Source organism: Choloepus didactylus, chromosome 11, assembly GCF_015220235.1.
Source record: "Choloepus didactylus isolate mChoDid1 chromosome 11, mChoDid1.pri, whole genome shotgun sequence".
Lineage (NCBI taxonomy): Eukaryota > Metazoa > Chordata > Mammalia > Pilosa > Megalonychidae > Choloepus > Choloepus didactylus.
The window spans coordinates 1,233,391-1,259,211 of record NC_051317.1 but is presented as its reverse complement, the minus strand read 5'-3'; the positions used below and the strand labels follow the sequence as shown (position 1 = coordinate 1,259,211).

General features: G+C 36.8%; 1 protein-coding gene across 2 annotated transcripts in view; it reads left to right on the top strand.

The window, feature by feature from the left end:
* Nucleotides 1-25,821, top strand: part of RANBP17 (RAN binding protein 17) — a 458,652-nt gene that overhangs the window by 135,656 nt on the left and 297,175 nt on the right. For both annotated transcript variants that reach the window (XM_037799252.1, XM_037799251.1), the window contains one exon: nt 5,375-5,510. In XM_037799252.1, coding sequence (XP_037655180.1) covers nt 5,375-5,510 — 136 coding nt within the window. The remainder of the gene's footprint in view (nt 1-5,374; nt 5,511-25,821) is intronic.

Below are 25,821 nucleotides of genomic sequence, written 5' to 3'. Positions count from 1 at the left end.
TAGTTGGTGTTGCCTGCCCTGTATATGGGGCGAGTTTCTGGGCAGTCAGGGAGGGGGGGGGGTGGCTGTAACAATCAAATCTCCCTGGTGATCGTAGAGTTTTAAAGCTGCTGCAATAGTCTAATCCTTCAGTTCAGTCCTGCCACAGTTTGTCTCTGCCACTGACCCACAAGTCCTTGGTATTGGCGTATGGCTCCTGAGACTTGCAAGTGGGCTCCTCTTCCAGGCTGTGCACCCCGGGTCCTCTGTTGAGGGATGACTGTGCTATGTCACCGGTGAGTGCTGACCCCCCAGGGTGGTTCTGGGCTGCTGGGCTGTGTAGGGAGGCTCCCAGTCTGCTGAAATGATGGCTGAATGGGCTTTGTTAATTCACACTGGTCCACCTTCCCAACTCTGGGACAATCAGGTGAGGTTGCAGGGAAGGCTAATTTCCACGCCCAGTTTTGTGGTGTGTGCCTGTTATTTGAAGCACTTCCGTCACACTGGGTTGTCTGGGGCAGCTCTGGGCTGTGGGGCTGGCGATGGGCAGGAGTGTTTCCTGTCCACCAGGATGATGGCTGTGAACCGACACCCCCCTTTTCTTGGGAAGTTGTGGTGTTTAGTGAATTTTCTCAGCCACTGGATTATTGCCTTTTGTCTCAGAGCTCTCTTAGTTCTGCTCTTGACTTGACCTGCCCAAATTGCAAGTCTTTGAAGCTTTCTGTATTGAGTTTCTTAGAGTAATTGTTTTAGAAAAAGAAAAAAGGATTAAAAAAAAAAATGGGCCTTCCTCAGAGATCTAATGGGTTATTGAAATGCTAAGAGACAAAGCAACCAGGGTCATTAAGGAAAGGTCCACAGGGCAGAGAGATCAGCTTTTTCTTCGGGATTTGCATATGCGCCTCAGGGCCTGAGCTCTGCCCTTCCCCTTTCTATGTTCACCAGAACTCCAAAAATCCTCCGTTTTTATTTTGGAGTTTTTCGTGTTGTTTTTTTTCTATGCCTGTCTCCTCTTTGCTGGGCTGGCTGCTCTCAGATTCTCTGGTGTCTGGTCTCAGCCTATCTATGGTTGGAGTCTGGATCAGTAGAATGAGTTTCCGATAAGGGCTGCCACTGCAGTTCTCCCTTCTTCCCGGAGCTGACAGCCCCTCCTCCCACGGGACTGAGCCTGGCAGGGAGGGGCGCGGGTCCCCTGGCTGCAGAAACCCACAGATTTCGCTCATCTCAGCAGTTCCACGTTTTCATGAGTGTTGTATGAAGTATGCCCAAAGTCAGATTGCTCTGTGGTGTCCAGTCCACGCAGTTCCTGGCCCTCTACCCACCTTCCTGGAGGAGTAACTAAAACATACAGCTCACCAGTCCGCCATCTTGCCCCCCCTTTTGTGATATTTGTGATATCTTTTCTGATTTATTAGAACTCTTTATGTATAAAATATCTTAATATTTTTGTATTTATTTTGAAAATATACTCTCCATGTTTTTAATTTGTTTTAGAAATTTCTTTTTTACTGACTTTTAATATTTATGTAATTGAGACCTATGCATTTTTTTCCTTTATATTTTCTTTATTGCTCCTGCTAGTTTTCCTAAGTGTTTAATAAATTTACTTCAATTTTGAATAGAAATTTTCCTTTCATTCCTTACCCTTTTCAGCCTTTTAACTGTGTCTTAATGAAATTTTAATGCAAATGGGACAAGAATATTTTTAGGTTTTTTATTATTTATTATTTCCAATATCAGGGTAATCAATTGAAAACATGAATAATAGGTGTCTGGGGGCCTTCTTAAAATGGTTTGATTAATTTTAAACCAAGTGTATAATTTGAGTGTAGTATCTTATCAGTTTGCCATTGCATTTTTAATAAAGTGGAAATTAAGTATACTTTGTTTATGGTTAGTTTGATTTTTGTAAATTTTCATCATCAGGTAGGGAAATGACACACTGACACTATTTTCCTGAGAAAATATATCATAGGAAATAACAAAAAGAGTGTATGTTTCATAAGTAGAAAATTTTCATTTTTTTTAAAACAGCAATCAGATTTAACTTGAAATAAGATTTATTTTGTGTTTTAGCTTTCATTCCATAGAAAACGAAGTCTGAGGTGAAGCTTATGGGCTAATGCTTTATTGGGGGCTGGGAGTGTATATGTCTTGCTTACTGGATATATTCTGAGCACCTAATACATTCCTGGCATGTAATAGGCTCTCATATATTTGGTGACTGAAGGAATACTACTTCAATTTAATTGGATATCCAGGATAATCCAGAACAATTGAGAGTACAGATTTTGTTTCTTTGTATTTGAAGTGGTATGATTAAACTTGGATCAAAATATTTAGTGATATATTTATCTATTTCTTCATTCCATGCTTTTTACCGAAAACTATTTAAGATAAAGGGAAACTAAATGTAGGACAATAAACTGAAGCTGGTAGTGAAGATTATATATTTAATACAAGCCTTGGTCTCATGCACTTTGTAGAGCTGGCTACAAATCTGTGAAGGGCACTAGTTGTCCCCCAGTGTCTTCTTCTCTAGTAATAGAATACTTGCTTGTTTTGTTGGGCACATAGTTTTGTTGGGCACATAAAGACTAGATTTATTAGATTCTCTTGCACCTGGGTACAATTAAGTGATTATGTTCTAGGTAATTGGATGTAAGTGAAAGTAGCATATGCAGATTCTGGGATGTGTTTTTAAAAAGAAGCAGCATCCACTTGCTGGCTGACTGTGGACATAAGGGGTAGAGCTTGAAGAAGACATCTTAGACCATGAGATGCTTGTGGGAATGGAGTAGAATGTAATAAGAAGATACAAGGAACGTGGGTCCCTGACAAACCATGGAGCACCAACTATCTCTGGAGTACTGCTTTAGATTTTTGCTTGAGAAAGAAATAAATTTTAGCTGTTAAAGCCAGTGTTATTTTGTATTTCAGGTACTTGCACCTGAACCTAATTTTATCTGTTAACTAATACAACCATAAAACTTCTTTGACAAATGGGTCACATCCTGCTTGGAACTCTTTCCTACTCCCTTGGTGGGGATATCATTGCTTCTTATGCAAATAAAAATCACCAACTTAGTATAAGTGAGAAAGGTGCCTGAACAAGCCATCTTTTTGTTTCACTTATTCCCTGGCCAAAAAAAATGTATGCTATAAAAAGGAAATAAAAGTACACAAAAGAAAGGAAACAAGAGCAGGTAAATAGAGTCAACAAAGAACTTGAATGGAAGGGAGATCCTACTCAATAAATAATTTAAAAGCAAGATATACCTTATTTAAGTCACTTGATCAATCAGCTGGATCCAGAGATAGTTTGATGTACGTATCTATTTATTTAACTTAAAATCACTTCAGCAGTCTGCTAATTCATCAATATACAGACTTTAAGCTTTTGTTTCTTTTCTCAAAATTAGAGAATAAACACATCTTTTTAGGAGGAGGGAAAAACAAACCCTGGTGACAGTAATTTAATTCTTAAATTTCATCTTTGGGAAGTTCTCCTTCATAAATTTTAGAGGTGTTGAGGGTATTTAATAAGTGGAGGGTTCTTCTAGATAAGCAGCTTAATATATAAATATAGGAAATAATTTAAAAATTGTTTTCAGAGTACTGTTTCTTAACACTTAAGTGCCAAGGTTTTTTTTTAAAGAAGTTCATGTGCCTGTGACCCAGACATTTCATGTCTAGAAATCTTTAGGGGTTGGGGAGGGGCAGTAGGTATGTTTCACTTGGAAATATGTATTTATATTCAAGATGAGACAATGATAAAATTCTAACATAGCCTTAAGATTAATCCACCATTAAAAATAGTGCTTTGAAAATTATTTAGTGATACAAAAAAGTAATTGGCCAAGAGATATTAACTGAGATAGATCAGTGGAATAAAAGTCCAGTAAGTAATCCAAATATGTACTTGAATCTAGTATATGTGATAACAGGTACTTCAAAATGGTGAGCAAAAGATGGACCATGCAAGAAAGAAATGGTGCTGAAACACCTTTGCTGGATTCATGTCTCTCACAGTATATAATGAGATAAATTCGAACATAGAAGTAAATGTAAAAAACAAATGAAACCTAAAAATACTTCAGATTCAGGTAGGATCTTGCTATTGTGCAACATCTATAACAGGAAAAATTGATAACATTTTCTGAATAAGAAAAGCAGCAACAACAGCAAAGAAGAATGTTTGAAAAAATTATGATACATTCATATAATGGAATGTTAAACAGCTTCAAGAGAGAGCAAGGAAGCTCTTTATACCTGACATGAAAAGGTCTCTAAGATACATAGCTAAGTGGAAACAGCTAGGTTTTTGTGCCTGACATGGAAGAATCTCCAAGATACATTGTTAAATGAAATGCTAGATTTAGAACCATGTGTATAGTACACTCCATGTGTTTAAAAGGGTTGGGAGGAGAATGTATAGTGGTATTTGCCTGTACATACATTAAAGAATTTCTGGAAGGACACAAACTATTAACAGTGGTTGTTTTTATGAGTGAGTATATTTTCATGTGTGCATACATGGAAGGAACTGGATAAATCAGGCTGGGTACATTTGCCTTTGTGCAAATTAGAAAAGGGTGCTGCTTCAAGACCCTCCATTTCTATCTTCAAAAAATTATTATACTGATTTTTTTAGGACAAGGCAGTTTTGCAACCATTCACTAGAAATTTTTATTGAAAATAGATGTTGAAAATTTTATTTTTTGAAATTCTAAACTTCATTATATTGAGTTATGCTTTTTTCTCTGGAAATTTTAACTTAAGTTTCCATTATTTATGGTTTTCTGATAATAGTTATATACTAATGTTAAAAATATTTGATTTTGTTTAGAGCATCTTGTAACTTATTACTGGTAAAATTTTCATTACTCTTTAAGAAAATGAGGTAACTTTATGGATGTATCTCTTGATATTTTTTTGGATTTTGAATCATGTGATTCCAAAATGTTTAATTTTTTAAAAATATAGTTAAATGAAAAACATGCAGAACACACATTCTCAATATATTCTTTTTTTTACTAAAATTTATATATGAATAGAATAAGTAAATATATTTATGTATAAATATTTACTTCTATGTAGGTAGTAGTATTTATATATCATGTATTTTTATATATGAATTTTTCATAAAATAATATGTGCATATGTGTATATATGTTTGTATATACATGTATGTCTTAGGAAAAAACCACTAGAAGGAATTAGTCAAATTGTGGTTACCTCTTAGTGGTAGGATTTCAGATGATTAAAAAATAATCTTTTATATGCTGTTGTATTTTCTCCCTTTTTGCAGCAGTTATATATTACATTGATGATAAATGTTTTAATGCTGTTTCTCTAAGAAATTGTACTGAAGCTATTTTTTTCCTTCGTAAAGAGTTTTTCAGCTTATATCTTTAATGGATACCAGATTGCCTCAGTGTTCTAATGAGAAAATAGAGCTTGCAATTCTGTGGTTCTTGGATCAGTTTCGTAAAACGTATGTTGGTGATCAACTGCAAAGAACCTCAAAGGTAGGTTTTTACTGGAGATTAAAAAAAAAAATGTTATTGGAGATGAATTTGGCCTTAAGCCAAATGATGTATTCAGAAATTTATACATAAGAAATATAATTGATCAATTGATAATGAAGATGATGTGAAATTAATTTCCTCAGCTGTCATCTGGATTTACCATTTTTCTTGAAGGTTGATGGACAGAGAGGTAGTGAATTTTTTAAATTGCATACTGATAGAAAGTTAATATTATTTTGAACTCTTTAATAGATTTTTGCTTTATTGTATTCTATTTCAAGACTGTGAACATAAGGTTTATTCTTTTAATAGTTCTGGGTTTTTTGGATGCTTATTTATTTATGTGGTTTCCAGTATATTTCTTTCATTACTTTGCATTTTTACATAATAAATAGTGAGGACTAGGACAGTTACACATGTCCTTGAGAATTTGCAGTTAAATCACCTTAATGTAGGGGATACTCATGCTATCATCATTGGAGGTATAGCATCAGCAAGTTTAGATTAATTGATTTTGAGCCATAATGAGGGCTTATTGAGGGCATTTGTGTGACCTTTAAGCAGATATTTAGCAGTACTTATGACACTGAGTAAAATCTTTAAGATATTTTTTTTCTTCTTCCTGGAGTAGTAACTCTTCCCAAAACCTTCTATGGTAAGAAATTCTGAGGATATGCTTATGTTCTTTGGATTTATAAGTTGTGTTAGTAATGTTGAAGGATTTTTTATTTGAAAATTCCAGAATAACCTTTTTATTATATTGAATTGAGCTTTTTTCCTAGGAAATTTATCTTAAACTTCAGTTCATTTATGGTTTTCTGAGGATAATAGTGTCAGAAATATTTGTTAGGTTTGTTGAGATCATCCTTTATTTCAGGTAAAATTTTCTTCACTCTTTAAGAAGGTGATGTAGCTTGATACTTCCTTTGTCAAATATATGGCAATATTTTATTGCCATTTAGGGTTAATAACAGTAGAATTTTCTTAGAATTTAGCTGCAGTTGAATGAGAACATTAGGAAGGAAAAGGAATAGCTAGACATAAGTGTTTTAGGTTGTCAGTGAAACAGATTAGAATCAGACAGAAATTACATGGTATTTATTATACATGTACCTCTCTTTAAATCTCAGATGTATTGCTCAAAGATGGATTATAAATTATGATAAATTATCTTGTTGAAATGTACTCAGTAAATACTCTTGAAACGTTACTAATCTGGTACTCATTTGGTCTGGGTTATAAATCTCAGCAGTGTAATCTGGAGTAGAAAAGACTTCAATTTATTATGTTTAAAGTGCTTGGGAAGAAATATGTAACATGAGATTAGTTGTTTTAGGCTAATGGAATTTGAGATTTGTTTTTCAAAATTTTTATTGGATATATATATATAATTTCAATTTAAGGTATTTGTGAGAAAAATGAATTATGGAAGATCTTTTTTTTAAAAGTTTTACATAGTTGAAAACAGTAGACACTTCATCAGACTATTGTTGATTCATTTGTTTGAACTTTACCATTTTTTGGCACATGCATCTTAACCTATTATCAAAGGGAGTTCAGTACTAAAGTGTCTTTATTTCTAAGGCATGCCTATCACATAATCCCAAAGTGAAGCTAAAGCTTCCTCATTTTCTATTTCTCTGGCTTGTCTGATGACTTACCTTAATACCTTAAGAGAAACCTTTTTTTGGCTTGTTCTTAATTTGTTTTCTAGGAACTCTTCACATTCTCTTTAGTCCTTACAACAAGCCTGCAGTGTTGGTGTTATTGTTGCCACTTTTCAGATTAAGGAACAGAGTCTCTAAGGCATTTATTAAATACTATAATCTGCTATTTTTCATGCAAACGACTAAGGAAGACTAGGTGGAAAATATTTTTTGGTGGATGTAATGTCGAATTCCAAATTGTGGCTAAAAAGGGGGGGTATATTAGATAATAAATGAATAATGTTTAACAATTAGTGGGTACTTATTTTGTACCAGGAACTGTGATAAGTTAGTCTTAAGCATTGTCTCATTTAATTGGATCATAAAGTATGTGATACAAAAGGTTCTCCGCAGTCTCTCTTCTACTTATGTCATCAGCTTCATGCCTCTGAGCCCATACCTTGCACTCATACTTTATTTGTTCTGAACTTTTTTCAGTTTCTTGCACCATCTGTGTTTTCTATCAATTCTGGATGTTTGCTCTGCTTAGGACACTGTTTCTTCTATATCCAACTTCTACCTTCACACTTTACCCTGCTACTCCTACTTATCTTTCAGACACCCCATCCTTTGGGATGCTCTTCTTAACTCTCAAATTCTGGGAGAGTTCCTTTTCGCTGTGTTCTATAGCATCCTTATGTATCCTATTTTAGCATTTATTACAATGCATTTTTAATATTTTTTGGCAGAACATTTATAGACTGTAAACTTGGTTAGGACTGTTTCTGCCTTGTTTACTGTTATCTTCCCTAAATACCTGGCATAATTGCTTTTTTGTGTATGGTATAGTCTAGGTAACTGTTGAGTGTATATCTTTAGAAGAATTCCATAAGGATTTGCCTGAATCCGCTGTATCAGACTTTCAGATAATAAAAGGTATGTTTTTAATTTTGAAAATATGCTGACATGAGTGAAATTGTTCAGCAGTTTTAAATAAGGTATAATATTAAGCATCTTGAAAATTTTAAAAAGCTTGCATCCACAACCTAATATTATTTATAGAAATAAGTGATTCAGGAACCAAGGTGGAATCACTGAAAATCTCAAATGATGTATGTAATAGAAGTATGTCATAGAATGAGAAAGAAGAGTAGTAATAATAGCTGTAGGCGTTTACTGAGCAATTATTCTGTACCAAATCCTTTGCTCAGCACTTGACAGGTGTTATCTAATTTCATTCTCACAAAATCTCTGTGGAAATAATTACTCTTATTAATATCCCCCACCCCCTTTTACGTTATGGAAACTGAGGCTTGGAGAGAGAAGTTGATTTGCCTAAGTGGTTGAACCTGGATTTGAAACCAGGACACCTGACTTCAGAGCCTATGCTGCTAACCACTTTGATATACTGCCTCCATTGGATCTTTCCATTAGGATATCCAACTGACCTTTCAAGCTCAAAAGGTTCCAGAAAGGAACTCACTGTCTTCTAAAATCCTCTCTTCTGACGGTGGGCGGGGCAAGATGGCAGACTGGTGAGCTGTATGTTTTAGTTACTCCTCCAGGAAAGGAGGTAGAAAGCCAGGAACTGCGTGGACTGGACACCACAGAGCAATCTGACTTTGGGCATACTTCATATAACACTCATGAAAACGTGGAACTGCTGAGATGAGTGAAATCTGTGGGTTTCTGCAGCCAGGGGACCCGCGCCCCTCCCTGCCTGGCTCAGTCCCGTGGGAGGAGGGGCTGTCAGCTCCGGGAAGGACAAGGGAGAACTGCAGTGGCAGCCCTTATCGGAAACTCATTCTACTGATCCAGACTCCAACCATAGATAGACTGAGACCAGACACCAGAGAATCTGAGAGCAGCCAGCCCAGCAGAGAGGAGACAGGCATAGAAAAAAAACAACACGAAAAACTCCAAAATAAACTCGGAGGACTTTTGGAGTTCTGGTGAACATAGAAAGGGGAAGGGCAGAGCTCAGGCCCTGAGGCACATATGCAAATCCCGAAGAAAAGTTGATCTCTCTGCCCTGTGGACCTTTCCTTAATGGCCCTGGTTGCTTTGTCTCTTAGCATTTCAATAGCCCATTAGATCTCGGAGGAGGGCCCTTTTTTTTTTTTTTTTTTTTAAATCCTTTTTTCTTTTCCTAAACCAATTACTCTAAGAAGCCCAATACAGAAAGCTTCAAAGACCTGCAATTTGGGCAGGTCAAGTCAAGAGCAGAACTAGGAGAGCTCTGAGACAAAAGGCAATAATCCAGTGGCTGAGAAAATTCACTAAACACCACAACTTCCCAAGAAAAGGGCGGTGTCCGCTCACAGCCATCATCCTGGTGGACAGGAAACACTCCTGCCCATCGCCAGCCCCATAGCCCAGAACTGCCCCAGACAACCCAGTGTGACGGAAGTGCTTCAAATAACAGGCACACACCACAAAACTGGGTGTGGACATTAGCCTTCCCTGCAACCTCACCTGATTGTCCCAAAGTTGGGAAGGTAGAGCAGTGTGAATTAACAAAGCCCCATTCAGCCATCATTTCAGCAGACTGGGAGCCTCCCTACACAGCCCAGCAGCCCAGAACTGCCCTGGGGGGACGGCACTCACCTGTGACATAGCACAGTCATCCCTCAACAGAGGACCAGGGGGTGCACGGCCTGGAAGAGGGGCCCACTTGCAAGTCCTCAGGAGCCATACGCCAATACCAAGGACTTGTGGGTCAGTGGCAGAGGACAAAACTGTGGCAGGACTGAACTGAAGGATTAGACTATTGCAGCAGCCTTAAAACTCTAGGATCACCAGGGAGATTTGATTGTTAGAGCCACCCCCCCCCTCCCTGACTGCCCAGAAACTCGCCCCATATACAGGGCAGGCAACACCAACTACACACGCAAGCTTGGTACACCAATTGGACCCCACAAGACTCACTCCCCCACTCACCAAAAAGGCTAAGCAGGGGAGAACTGGCTTGTGGAGAACAGGTGGCTCGTGGACGCCACCTGCTGGTTAGTTAGAGAAAGTGTACTCCACGAAGCTGTAGATCTGATAAATTAGAGATAAGGACTTCAATTGGTCTACAAATCCTAAAAGAACCCTATCAAGTTCAGCAAATGCCACGAGGCCAAAAACAACAGAAAATTATAAAGCATATGAAAAAACCAGACGATATGGATAACCCAAGCCCAAGCACCCAAATCAAAAGATCAGAAGAGACACAGCACCTAGAGCAGCTACTCAAAGAACTAAAGATGAACAATGAGATCATAGTACGGGAGACAAAGGAAATCAAGAAGACCCTAGAAGAGCATAAAGAAGACATTGCAAGACTAAATAAAAAAATGGGTGATCTTATGGAAATTAAAGAAACTGTTGACCAAATTAAAAAGATTCTGGATACTCATAGTACAAGACTAGAGGAAGTTGAACAACGAATCAGTGACCTGGAAGATGACAGAATGGAAAATGAGAGCATAAAAGAAAGAATGGGGAAAAAAATTGAAAAACTCGAAATGGACCTCAGGGATATGATAGATAATATGAAACGTCCAAATATAAGACTCATTGGTGTCCCAGAAGGGGAAGAAAAGGGTAAAGGTCTAGGAAGAGTATTCAAAGAAATTGTTGGGGAAAACTTCACAAATCTTCTAAACAACATAAATACACAAATCATAAATGCTCAGTGAACCCCAAATAGAATAAATCCAAATAAACCCACTCCGAGACATATACTGATCACACTGTCAAACACTGAAGAGAAGGAGCAAGTTCTGAAAGCAGCAAGAGAAAAGCAATTCACCACATACAAAGGAAACAGCATAAGACTAAGTAGTGACTACTCAGGTGCCACCATGGAGGCAAGAAGGCAGTGGCACGATATATTTAAAATTCTGAGTGAGGAAAATTTCCAGCCAAGAATACTTTATCCAGCAAAGCTCTCCTTCAAATTTGAGGGAGAGCTTAAATTTTTCACAGACAAACAAATGCTGAGAGAATATGCTAACAAGAGACCTGCCCTACTGGAGATACTAAAGGGAGCCCTACAGACAGAGAAACAAAGAAAGGACAGAGAGTCTTGGAGAAAGGTTCAGTACTAAAGAGATTCGGTATGGGTACAATAAAGGATATTAATAGAGAGAGGGGAAAAATATGACAAACATAAACCAAAGGATAAGATGGCTGATTCAAGAAATGCCTTCACGGTTATAACGTTGAATGTAAATGGATTAAACTCCCCAATTAAAAGATATACATTCGCAGAATGGATCAAAAAAAATGAATCATCAATATGTTGCATACAAGAGACTCATCTTAGACACAGGGACACAAAGAAACTGAAAGTGAAAGGATGGAAAAAAATATTTCATGCAAGCTACAGCCAAAAGAAAGCAGGTGTAGCAATATTAATCTCAGATAAAATAGACTTCAAATGCAGGGATGTTTTGAGAGACAAAGAAGGCCACTACATACTAATAAAAGGGGCAATTCAGCAAGAAGAAATAACAATCGTAAATGTCTATGTACCAATCAGGGTGTCACAAAATACATGAGAGAAACACTGGCAAAACTAAAGGAAGCAATTGATGTTTCCACAATAATTGTGGGAGACTTCAACACATCACTCTCTCCTTTAGATAGATCAACCAGACAGAGGACCAATAAGGAAATTGAAAACCTAAACAATCTGATAAATGAATTAGATTTAACAGACATATACAGGACATTACATCCCAAATCACCAGGATACACATACTTTTCTAGTGCTCATGGAACTTTCTCCAGAATAGATCATATGCTGGGACATAAAACAAGCCTCAATAAATTTAAAAAGATTGAAATTATTCAAAGCACATTCTCTGACCACAATGGAATACAATTAGAAGTCAATAACCATCAGAGACTTAGAAAATTCACAAATACCTGGAGGTTAAACAACACACTCCTAAACAATCAGTGGGTTAAAGAAGAAATAGCAAGAGAAATTGCTAAATATATAGAGACGAATGAAAATGAGAACACAACATACCAAAACCTATGGGATGCAGCAAAAGCAGTGCTAAGGGGGAAATTTATAGCACTAAATGCATATATTAAAAAGGAAGAAAGAGCCAAAATCAAAGAACTAATGGATCAACTGAAGAAGCTAGAAAATGAACAGCAAACCAATCCTAAACCAAGTACAAGAAAAGAAATAACAAGGATTAAAGCAGAAATAAATGACATAGAGAACAAAAAAAAACAATAGAGAGGATAAATATCACCAAAAGTTGGTTCTTTGAGAAGATCAACAAGATTGACAAGCCCCTAACTAGACTGACAAAATCAAAAAGAGAGAAGACCCATATAAACAAAATAATGAATGAAAAAGGTGACATAACTGCAGATCCTGAAGAAATTAAAAAAATTATAAGAGGATACTATGAACAACTGTATGGCAACAAACTGGATAATGTAGAGGAAATGGACAATTTCCTGGAAACATATGAACAACCTAGACTGACCAGAGAAGAAATAGAAGACCTCAACCAACCCATCACAAACAAAGAGATCCAATCAGTCATCAAAAATCTTCCCACAAATAAATGCCCAGGGCCAGATGGCTTCACAGGGGAATTCTACCAAACTTTCCAGAAAGAACTGACACCAATCTTACTCAAACTCTTTCAAAACATTGAAGAAAATGGAACACTACCTAACTCATTTTATGAAGCTAACATCAATCTAATACCAAAACCAGGCAAGATGCTACAAAAAAGGAAAACTACCGGCCAATCTCCCTAATGAATATAGATGCAAAATCCTCAACAAAATACTTGCAAATCGAATCCAAAGACACATTAAAAAAAATCATACACCATGACCAAGTGGGGTTCATTCCAGGCATGCAAGGATGGTTCAGCATAAGAAAAACAATCAATGTATTACAACACATTAAAAACTCGAAAGGGAAAAATCAATTGATCATCTCAATAGATGCTGAAAAAGCATTTGACAAAATCCAACATCCCTTTTTGATAAAAACACTTCCAAAGGTAGGAATTGAAGGAAACTTCCTCAACATGATAAAGAGCATATATGAAAAACCCACAGCCAGCATAGTACTCAATGGTGAGAGACTGAAAGCCTTCCCTCTAAGATCAGGAACAAGACAAGGATGCCCGCTGTCACCACTGTTATTCAACATTGTGCTGGAAGTGCTAGCCAGGGCAATCCGGCAAGACAAAGAAATAAAAGGCATCCAAATTGGAAAACAAGAAGTAAAACTGTCATTGTTTGCAGATGATATGATCTTATATCTAGAAAACCCTGAGAAATCGACGATACAGCTACTAGAGCTAATAAACAAATTTAGCAAAGTAGCAGGATACAAGATTTATGCACATAAGTCAGTAATGTTTCTATATGCTAGAAATGAACAAACTGAAGAGACACTCAAGAAAAAGATACCATTTTCAATAGCAACTAAAAAAATCAAGTACCTAGGAATCAACTTAACCAAAGATGTAAAAGACCTATACAAAGAAAACTACATAACTCTACTAAAAGAAATAGAAGGGGACCTTAAAAGATGGAAAAATATTCCATGTTCATGGATAGGAAGACTAAATGTCATTAAGATGTCAATTCTACCCAAACTCATCTACAGATTCAATGCAATCCCAATCAAAATTCCAACAACCTACTTTGCAGACTTGGAAAAGCTAGTTATCAAATTTATTTGGAAAGGGAAGATGCCTCGAATTGCTAAAGACACTCTAAAAAAGAAAAAGGAAGTGGGAGGACTTACACTCCCTGACTTTGAAGCTTATTATAAAGCCACAGTTGCCAAAACAGCATGGTACTGGCACAAAGATAGACATATAGATCAATGGAATCGAATTGAGAATTCAGAGATACACTCTCAGATCTATGGCCGACTGATCTTTGATAAGGCCCCCAAAGTCACTGAACTGAGTCATAATGGTCTTTTCAACAAATGGGGTTGGGAGAGTTGGATATCCGTATCCAAAAGAATGAAAGAGGACCCCTACCTCACCCCCTACACAAAAATTAACTCAAAATGGACCAAAGATCTCAATATAAAAGAAAGTACCATAAAACTCCTAGAAGATAATGTAGGAAAACATCTTCAAGACCTTGTATTAGGCGGCCACTTCCTAGACTTTACACCCAAAGCATAAGCAACAAAAGAGAAAATAGATAAATGGGAACTCCTCAAGCTTAGAAGTCTCTGCACCTCAAAGGAATTTCTCAAAAAGGTAAAGAGGCAGCCAACTCAATGGGAAAAAATTTTTGGAAACCATGTATCTGACAAAAGACTGATATCTTGCATATATAAAGAAATCCTATAACTCAATGACATTAGTACAGTCGGCCCAATTTTAAAATGGGCAAAAGATATGAAAAGACAGTTCTCTGAAGAGGAAATACAAATGGCCAAGAAACACATGAAAAAATGTTCAGCTTCACTAGCTATTAGAGAGATGCAAATTAAGACCACAATGAGATACCATCTAACACCGGTTAGAATGGCTGCCATTAAACAAACAGGAAACTGCAAATGCTGGAGGGGATGTGGAGAAATTGGAACTCTTATTCATTGTTGGTGGGACTGTATAATGGTTCAGCCACTCTGGAATTCAGTCTGGCAGTTCCTTAGAAAACTAGATATAGAGTTACCATTCGATCCAGCGATTGCACTTCTCGGTATATACCAGAAGATCGGAAAGCAGTGACACGAACAGATATCTGCACGCCAATGTTCATAGCAGCATTATTCACAATTGCCAAGAGATGGAAACAACCCAAATGTCCTTCAACAGATGAGTGGATAAATAAAATGTGGAATATACACACGATGGAATACTACGCGGCAGTAAGAAGGAACGATCTCGTGAAACATATGACAACATGGATGAACCTTGAAGACATAATGCTGAGCGAAATAAGCCAGGCACAAAAAGAGAAATATTATATGCTACCACTAATGTGAACTTTGAAAAATGTAAAACAAATGGTTTATAATGTAGAATGTAGGGGAACTAGCAATAGAGAGCAATTAAGGAAGGGGGAACAATAATCCAAGAAGAACAGATAAGCTATTTAACGTTCTGGGGATGCCCAGGAATGACTATGGTCTGTTAATTTCTGATGGATATAGTAGGAGCAAGTTCACAGAAATGTTGCTATATTAGGTAACTTTCTTGGGGTAAAGTAGGCACATGTTGGAAGTTAAGCAGTTATCTTAGGTTAGTTGTCTTTTTCTTACTCCCTTGTTATGGTCTCTTTGAAATGTTCTTTTATTGTATGTTTGTTTCCTTTTTAACTTTTTTTTTCATACAGTTGATTTAAAAAAGAAGGGAAAGTTAAAAAAAAAAAAAAAAAGAAAAACAAGGAAAAAAAAAAGATGTAGTGCCCCCTTGAGGAGCCTGTGGAGAATGCAGGGGTATTCGCCTACCCCACCTCCATGGTTGCTAACATGACCACAGACATAGGGGACTGGTGGTTTGATGGGTTGAGCCCTCCACCACAGGTTTTACCCTTGGGAAGACGGTTGCTGCAAAGGAGAGGCTAGGCCTCCCTATGATCGTGCCTAAGAGCCTCCTCCCGAATGCCTCTTTGTTGCTCAGATGTGGCCCTGTCTCTCTAGCTAAGCCAACTTGAAAGGTGAAATCACTGCCCTCCCCCCTACGTGGGATCAGACACCCAGGGGAGTGAATCTCCCTGGCAACGTGGAATATGACTCCCGGGGAGGAATGTAGACCCGGCATCGTGGGACGGAGAACATCTTCTTGACCAAAAGGGGGATGTGAAAGGAAATGAAATAAGCTTCAGTGGCAGAGAGATTCCAAAAGGAGCCGAGAGGTCAATCTGGTGGGCACTCTTATGCACACTTTAGACAACCCTTTTTAGGTTCTAAAGAATTGGGGTAGCTGGTGGTGGATACCTGAAACTATCAAACTACAACCCAGAACCCATGAATCTCGAAGACAGTTGTATAAAAATGTAGCTTATGAGGGGTGACAATGGGATTGGGAAAGCCATAAGGACCACACTCCACTTTGTCTAGTTTATGGATGGATGAGTAGAAAAATAGGGGAAGGAAACAAACAGACAAAGGTACCCAGTGTTCTTTTTTACTTCAATTGCTCTTTTTCACTCTAATTATTATTCTTGTTATTTTTGTGTGTGTGCTAATGAAGGTGTCAGGGATTGATTTGGGTGATGAATGTACCACTATGTAATGGTACTGTAAACAATCGAAAGTACGATTTGTTTTGTATGACTGTGTGGTATGTGAATATATCTCAATAAAATGAAGATTAAAAAAAAAAAATCCTCTCTTCCTATTTGCTTTTTTAAGGAAAAGTGACAGTGAGACAAAAATTTCCCCTTTCACTTCTTATATTGGCTCTGTCAGCTAATCTTGCTGATTTTACTTTCTAAACAACTCTCAAGTCCTCTCCTTCTTGTCCTCCCTTTTTATCCTCATTGTCACTGATGTCAATTTTCATTGCATTTCAAAAGTATTCTAATGCTCTTCTTGTTTCCTTTTTGACTCTTCCCCAGACCATTTTCCCTACTGTCAACAGAGTACTCTCTTCTTCATTAGAAAACCAGAGCGAATAGTGTAATGAGCACCCTTATGTCCATTATCCTGCTTTGTCAAATTTAATGTTTTGCCATATCTGCTTCAGATCTGTGTGTTTTTAAATTAAACATGAAAGATTTTGTTGCTGCTCTGATTCTATTCCTTCCCCTTCTTGTCCAAAAGTAGCCACTGTCCTAAATTAAGTGTTATTCTCCTGCATGATTATATTATTTTTCCACATTTCTATTTATTTCTAAACAAAACATGTTACTATTAGCTTTATATAAATACAATATTATATTATCCAGTTAGAATCCTTCAGCAACTTGCCTGTTTTGTTCAGCGTTGTTTGTGAGATGTAGCCATGATGATACATATAATTCTTCTTAATTTAATTATTATATGGTATTACAGTTTATTACTATACCATTATATATTGCCTTTTTTTCCTTGGTATGTATTAGGGTGTTTCTAATTTTTCAATTTTACAAACACAACTGCAGTAATAATAGTCTTACACCTTCTCATGCATGTAAATTTCTCAAAGGTAAATAGTAGGTGTTGAATTGCTGGCCAATAGAATGTACCTGTCTTCAACTTTACTAAATGTTGTCAAGCTGTCCTCTTCAGAGTTATAACAGTTTTGGTATCCCTCCGCAGCAGGTTAGTTATGTGTTTCCAGTTCTCTATATTGTCACAATACTTGCTTTTGTGAGACTTAAAATAGTGCCAATCTTTAGGAAACACATTTCTTCCTGTGACATTTTTCTGCTTAAAATTTTTTATTAACTTCCCATTATTTACAAAATACGTACTTCTCTTGATGGCTAAACTTTGCCTATCTTTCCAACCTTTTCTTTTGACATTCTCCATGTATTTTATGACATGATTTGTATCTGCTACTGCTTCTTTATTCAGAGTTGACTTAAGTGAACTAATTGAATGATGCATCTCCCCAGTAAGTTTTAGTTAAAGAGGAAGATGGGCAAGTAAAGAAAAAGTTATAAAATTTACCCACTTATACACTGAAATAGTATACAACAAAATACGGGAAAGAGACAGATTGTTGAATAAATGCTGTTGGGACATTTTATTTTTCCTATGTAAAAATTTGGATTACTACTTCATGTCATATAAAAATCAATTCTAAGTAGACTAGAGGACTCTTAAGTGTGAAAAGCAGGAGATTATCTTTATGATCTAGGGGTAGGGAAGGGGTTTTTTTTTTTAAGAAATAAAAAGCCCAAATTTAAATCCAGAGGTTTTTGAATTCTCTCTCATTAAAAATAAAATTTCCTGTGAACCAAAAGACAATAAACAAAGTAAAAGTCAAGCCATAGACTGGGGTAATGAATCTGCAATGTATGTAACTTAAAGACAGTCTGTATTCAATTATATAAACACTTTCTACACATCAAAGGAAAAAAAAACCCAGTAGTAAAATGCGTGAAAGATATGACTAAACAATTCACCGAAGAGGAAATCACAAAAGCCAATAAACATGGAAAAAACATTCTTCCTTACTAGGAATCAGGGAAATACAAACTAAAGCTATATTGAAATACCGTGTCACACGTATTAGCTAGAATAAATTAAAATCTGATAATACTAAATATTAGTGAGGAAGTAAAATAATGAGTACTCCTGTACACCGTTGTGGGATCTAAATTGGCAAAAACTCTTCAGGAAACAGTTTAGCAATATCTAGGAATGTTGAGCATACATTTGACCAAGAAATACAAATTCTAACAATATACCTTAAAGAACCTCATATATGCACAAAGACATATTTAAGAATATTTTTGGCATAGAAATTGGAAAATGAAATAATAATAAAAGATGTATAAGACCTGTACATTGAAAGCTCCAACTACTGTTGAAAGAAATTAAATAAGTCCTCAATAAATGGATATATATGCCATGTTCATGAATTAAAAGACTTGATATTGTTAATATTGTTAAGATGTCACCTTTCTCCAAACTGATCTTTAGATTCTGTACAATCACAGTAAAAATTATAGCAGGATTTTTGCTGGAAATTGACAAGCTAATTCTAAATGCAAAGGAGATAGAATGGCTAAAACAATGTTGAAGAAGAACAGCAAAATTGGAAAATTTGCACTAGCAGATATTAAGACATACTGTAAAGCTACACTAATTAATAGAGTATGGAATTGGTGCAAGAATAGAACACATAGGCTAGTAGAGCAAAATAGAGTCCAGAAATAGACCCACTTGTAAATCTGATACAGTATTACATCCATGGTGCTTTTGCAATCTAGTGTGTAAAATTTGATCTTTTCCCTAAATTCTGCTGGCTATCTCTATGGATGAAAGACCTAAATATGATATTTAAAGCAGTAAAGTCTCTAGGAACAAAAATATAGGAGAATATCTTCATGAATATCTTGTAAAAGTTCATTTTCCTATTTGTATGCCAAAAATATTCTTAAATATGTCTTTGTGCATATATGAGGATCTACATTAGGCACAGTACACTCAGAATAGTGGGGTCCCAATCACCCTTACCTCACCTCATTCATAGGATTTTGTCATTGTTCACCATAATTAACTTTTTAAGGATATTTATGTGATTGTAAATAATATCCTGGTATTTGTTACAGTGTTTATTTTGTCATTTGATACATATACAATAAAAATTAAGCAATTGTAAAAATAAATAGTTTTTCAGTTGGTGTATGTTGGCTTTATTTTATACTGCTAATAAAGGCACATTATGTTCAAGCATTGCAATTATCATTGAAATGTGTATCCATTAACTGAAACATTAGGCTGAGTATATAATTACTGTCTAGAGCCAATATCTTTGTGAAGCTGCATCTACAATGCTATTAAGCTATAAGCAATATTTGTAAACTAATATTTAAATGATTCAGAATTGATACCATCTCTTGCAAACTTAAAAATGGATACTGTTTACATTCAGTTTGAATATGCATTCAGAATACATATTCTCAGAAAAATATGATAGGAATTCTCATAGGATTTTGATTCCACACCAGGAGAGGCAAGCTAAGAAGACCACAGGCTACAAAGCCATACCATCTAAAGCAGAGGTGTCACACAGTGAAGAGAGCCACTTTCTACTTTCCCTGCCCTCCCCCATCCCCAGCTCTAGAACATTGTTCCAGAGATTTTGCCCAGATGGAAAGACAGGCTGTGTAACAGAGAGCTTTAAAGTTTTACCTCAAAGTCACTAACTGACTTTATTTGAAACAGTGTGTGGCAGTTCAAGCTTAAGGGCATTACTCAAAAGCAATGGAGGTTTTGGTGGAAGCAATTAAGAAGAGGCTGGTAACTTCATGAAAGATACAAATTAAACCATGTCAGCTAGTTTACCAGAGATTATCAGGGAAAGAAGCAGCTAAGAAGGGCCCTCATGGGGTCAGAACAAACCTCAAACACTGGCCTCAAAACTACCCCAGCAGAGGAGTGTGAATATATTTGGATAAGACCTGTGGAGCAATTTATGCTGCAGGGCATTGTCAAAAACAATAGAGGAATCAGCTAGCCATCAGTGGAGACTAACAGCTAGGTGTCATAGGGAAAGAGAAAAAGAGAGCTCAGCTAAAACTGTCATTCAGCGTAATCGTGTACATGCCCAAAGCTGTGCCCTCTTAGGAACAAAATTAGAGTCTTCAAATTAGGAGAAATAGACATCACTAAAATAGTCTAGCCAGTCAATAAACAAAAAGCAAATGACAGTAGCAAGTCTTGAATGGGTGGGGAGAGGGGACCAGTATCCAGAGTTGTTGCAATATATAATCTTACATGTCGAATTTTCAACAAAAAAATTATAAGACATGTCAAGAAACAAGATAGTGTGTCCCATACAGGATGAAATTGCCTGTGAGGGGACCAGATGTAAGATTTAACAGAGAAAGACTTCAAAATAGCCGTATGAGTATGTTAAAAGTACTAGAGGAAACTATGCTTAAAGAAGTAAAGGAAGGTATGATGAAAATGTCTCATCAAATAGAGAATACTATAAAGAGATGGAAATATTTTTAAAAGAATCGAATAGAAATTGTATGCAGTTGAAAAGTAAAGTAACTAAACTGCAAAATTTATTGGAGGTGTTCAACAGTAGATTTGAATTGGCAGAAGAAAGAATTAGTGTATGTGAAGATGGATTGATAAAGATCACACAATTCAAAGAATAGAGAGAGATAAGAATGAAGAAAAATGAACAGAGGCTCATAGAAATGTGAGACACTATTAAGTGCAGCAACATAAGCCTAATATAAGTACCAGAAATTTTGAGCGGAAAAAAACATTTAGAGGGATAATGGCTGAAAACTTCCCAAATTTTATGAAAAAACATTAATGTACACATCCAAGAACCTCAACAAACTCCAATTAGTATTAACACAAAGCCTCCATACAAAGGTATCATAGTAACACTGCTCAATGAAACAATCCTGAAAGAAGCAAGAGTAAAATGATTTGTAAAATACAAGGAAACCTTATTAAGAGTAACAGCTGACTTCCCTTTAGAAACGGTGGATGCCAGGTAGCAGTTGGATGATATATTCAGAGTACTGAAAGAAAAAAAAAACTGGCAACCAAGAATTATTTAGTCAACAAAACTGTCTTTCAGAAATGAAGATGAAATAAAGCCATTCCCAAATAAAAACAGAGACTTTATTGCTAGTAGAGCCACCTTACCAGAAATAATGAAGGAAGTTCTTCAGACTAAAAGCAAGTATGCCCAGATGAATTCACATGAATCCACATAAAAACTAAAACAAAACAAAAAAAGAGCACTAGTGAAAGTAATTGTGTAATTATAAAAGATAGTATAAATGCATATTTCCCCTCCTTCTGATTTAAAAAGCAATTGTATTAAACAACTTTTATGTAACTATTGATGGGCCTATAAAAGTAATGTATTTGTTGTATTTCCCTAATAGCAGTACAAGGCAATTAGGCTGGAGCAACATTGTATTGGACTAACAAAATTATATCAGATGATAATTCATATCCACAGGCACAAATGAAGAGAACCAGAAGTGGTAAATAAGAAGGTTAATACAGCAAACACTATATATATAAACTTTCTCTCCTTTTTTCTCTCAGCTTCTTTAAAAAGCATTGGATAAAGTAATAATTATAGCAGCATAATGTAGGGTTGGTAACTTATGGATGTACTGTGTATAACATGTGCCAGTTTGAGTGTATTATGTCCCCCCAAACACCATTATCTTTGATGTAATCTTGTGTGGGCAGGCCTATCAGTGTTGATTAGATTGTAATTCTTTGAATGTTTCCATGGAGATGCGCCCCACCCAACTGTGTGGGTGATGACACTGATTGGATAATTTCCATGGAGGTGTTGGCCTGCCCATTCAGGGTGGGTCTGAATTAAATTACTGGAGCACTATATAAGATCAGACAGGAGGAGCAAACTGCTACAGCCAGGAGGGGCACTTTGAAGAAAGCACAGGAGTTGCACATGAGAGACAGTTTGAAGATGGCCATTGAAAGCAGACTCTTGCTCCGGAGAAGCTAAGAGAGGACAGATACCCCAAGTGCAACTAAGAGTGACATTTTTGAGGAATTGCAGCCTAAAGAGGAATGTCCTGGGAGAAAGCCATTTTGAAACCAGAACTTTGGAGCAGACGCTAGCCACGTGCCTTCCCAGCTAACAGAGGTTTTCCGGACACCATTGGCCATCTTCCAGTGAAGGTACCCGATTGCTGATGTGTTACCTTGGACACTTTATGGCCTTAAAACTGTACCTGTGTAACCAAATAAACCCCCTTTATAAAAGTCAATCCATTTCTGGTGTTTTGCATTCTGGCAGTATTAGCAAACTAGAACATAACATAATATCACAAATGGAAAACAAGTAAAAGAGCTATATAAGACTAATATTTTTATATGTCATTGGAATGAAGCTTGTATAAATCTGAAGTAGATGCTGATAAGATGTATGTGGTAAGTTGTAGAGAAACCATTAATAAATATAACTCAAAAATACAGTGCAAAAATCATTAAAGGTATTAAAATGTTACACTAGAAAATATTCTCTTAATATAAAAGAAAGTGGTAAGGGGGGTAAGCAAAAAGATATGAGATGTGTGCAACATAAAAACTAAAATGCCAGGTGTAGATCTATATGAGTAACATTATATGTGAACGGATCAGAAAAAAGAAGGAAAAATACAGAGGCTTTTAGAGATGACTGACCTTACAGAGCCAGAAAACACCTGTGCCCTGGGAAAGGGAGCCCTGAAGAACAGGTGCTCTCTTTGACTGATGGATGAAACTGGGAGGCCGTGAACTGGCTCTGAGAGGGGGCTTTCTTTCCCTTTTTCTCTCAACCTGAATGGCTCGGTGGAGAGAGCCTCAGCCATTTTCAGTTCGCGGCACTCTGACCTAGACAGGTGTAGAGTTAGATGAGTCAGAGAGACAAAGAAGCAATTCAAATGCAGAAAATAACTCCCTAGGGGGTGTATCTTCCCTAAGAGGAAGGAGGTGGAGCCCAGCTCTAGTGCTGGCCTTCCCTTCAGAATTCAGATCCCAGGGCCTTGGGGATAACAGCCAAAATAGAAGCAACCTAAGCTGAGAACTAAAGGGGCCACACCTCCTTATACTGGTCGGGAGCGACAGGCTGGCAGGAGCCACCTGCTGGGCAGGTTAGGAAAAGCACAGTGGCTAGAGGCCTCGCAGGAAAGTCTGTCAGTCTTCTAAGATACACCCTCAGGGAAACTTGAAACTGAATATAACCTCATTCTGAGACCTGAACCCATTCTTGTCTGGGAAAATCTGATTGGGGTAACCAAGGAAACCAGATGCCTAGACAACAGAAAACAACAAATTACACTACAAAAAAGGAAGATTTGGCCCAATCAAAGGAACAAAGTTACACCTCAATTAAAATACAGTTCAGCTGTTGTTTCACTTTAATGAAACAATCAATCAAAGATTTTCAAAGAAATATGCTGAATCAGTTCAAAAACCAAATCAACAAGTTCAGGGAAGGTATGGCAAAAGAGATGAAGGATATAAAGAAAACACTGGGCGAACATAAGGTTGAAATGAAAAGTTTGAAAAAACAACTGGTAGAATCTATGGAAATGAAGGGCACAACACAATAAATGAAAAACACAATGGAGACATACAACAGCAGATTTCAACAGGCAGAAGAAAATGCTCAGGAACTGATGAACAAGACACCTAAAATCCTACACACAAAAGAACAGATAGGGAAAAGAATGGAAGAATATGAGCAACATCTCAGGGAATTAAATGACAACATGAAGCACATGAATGTATGTATCGTGCATGTTCCAGAAGGAGAAGAGAAGGGAAAAGGGGCAGAAGCAATAATAGAGGAAATAATCAATGAAAATTTCCCATTTTTTATGAAAGACATAAAATTACAGATCCAAGAAGCACAGCGTACCCCAAACAGAATAGATCTGAATAGACCTATGCCAAGACACTTAATAATCAGATTGCCAAACGTCAAAGAGAAAGAGAGAATCCTGAAAGCAGCAAGAGAAAAGCAATCCATCACAGACAAGGGAAGCTTGGTAAGACTATGTGCAGATTTCTCAGAAGAATCCATGGAGACAAGAAGGAAGTTGTGTAATATATTTAAGATACTGAAAGATAAAAACCACCAACCAAGTATCCTGTATCCGGCAAAACTGTCCTTCAAATTTGAGGGCGAGTTTAAAATATTCTCTGACAAACAGACAATGAGAGAGTTTGTGAACAAGATACCTGCTCTACAGGAAATAACTAAAGGGAGCACTATAGACAGATAGGAAAAGACAGGAGTGAGAGGTTTGGAATGCAATTTTGGGTGATGGTAGCACAACAATATAAGTACACTGAACAAAGATGACTGTGATTATGGTTGAAAGAGGAAGGTTAGGAGCATGTGGGACACCAGAAGGAAAGATGAAAGATGAAGACTGGGGCTGTATAACTCAGTGAAACCTGGAGTGCTCAACAATTGTGATAAAATGTACAAATACGATTTTACATGTGGGAGAACAAATGAATGTCAACCTTGCAAGGTATTAAAAATGTGTGGTAGTGGGGAAAAATACAATCAGTGCAAACTGAAGACTATAGTTAACAACAACAACAAAAAAACAGCTAACTATATGCTTTCCATAGGAGACACACTTCTGCTTGAAAGATACACATAGGTTGAAAGTAAAAGGATGACAGAGAATATGTCATGCAAATAGCAGCCAAAAGATAGTTGCAATAGCTATACTAATGTCTGACCAAACAGACTTCAAAATTTTAAAAAAGTCGCTGTAGGTAAAGATGGAAATTTTATGACAAACGGGTCAGTCTAGCCAAAAGATATAACAATTATAAATATATATGTACCAAACAACAGAACTCCGAAATAGATGAAGCAAAAACTGATGGCAATGAAGGGAAAAATGGAAAATTAAAATAATAATAGTTGGAGACTGCAGTGCTGTACTTTCCATGAAGGACAGAACAATGAGGCAGAAGATCTATAAGAAACAGAAGATTAAAATAACACTTTAAACCAACTAGAACTATATACATCATGGAACACTCCACCCAACAACAGCAGAATATCCCTTATTTTCAGGTACCCACAAAACATTCCCCAGGATAGGTGATATGCTAGGCCATACAATGAACTGTAATACATTTAAAAGAGTTGAAATAATAAAAGTATGTTCCCTGACCACATGGAATTAGAAGTGAACGAAAGAGGGAAAACTGGTCAATTCACAAATACATTGAAATTAACATACTTGTGCCAGTTTGAATGTATTATGTCTCCCAGAAAAGGCCATATTCTTTGATGCAATCTTGTGGGGCAGACATATTAGTGGGGATTAAGTTGAAATGTTTGGATTAGTTTGTTTGCATGGAATGTGCCCCACCCAACTGTAGGTGATAACTCTGATGAGGTATTTCCATGGAGGTGTGGCCCCATCCATTCAGGGTGGGCCTTGATCAATGGAGCCATACAAATGAGCTGAGGGGCAGAGGGAACTCAGTGCAGCTGAGAGTGGCATTTTGAAGAGGAGCTACAGCCAAGAGG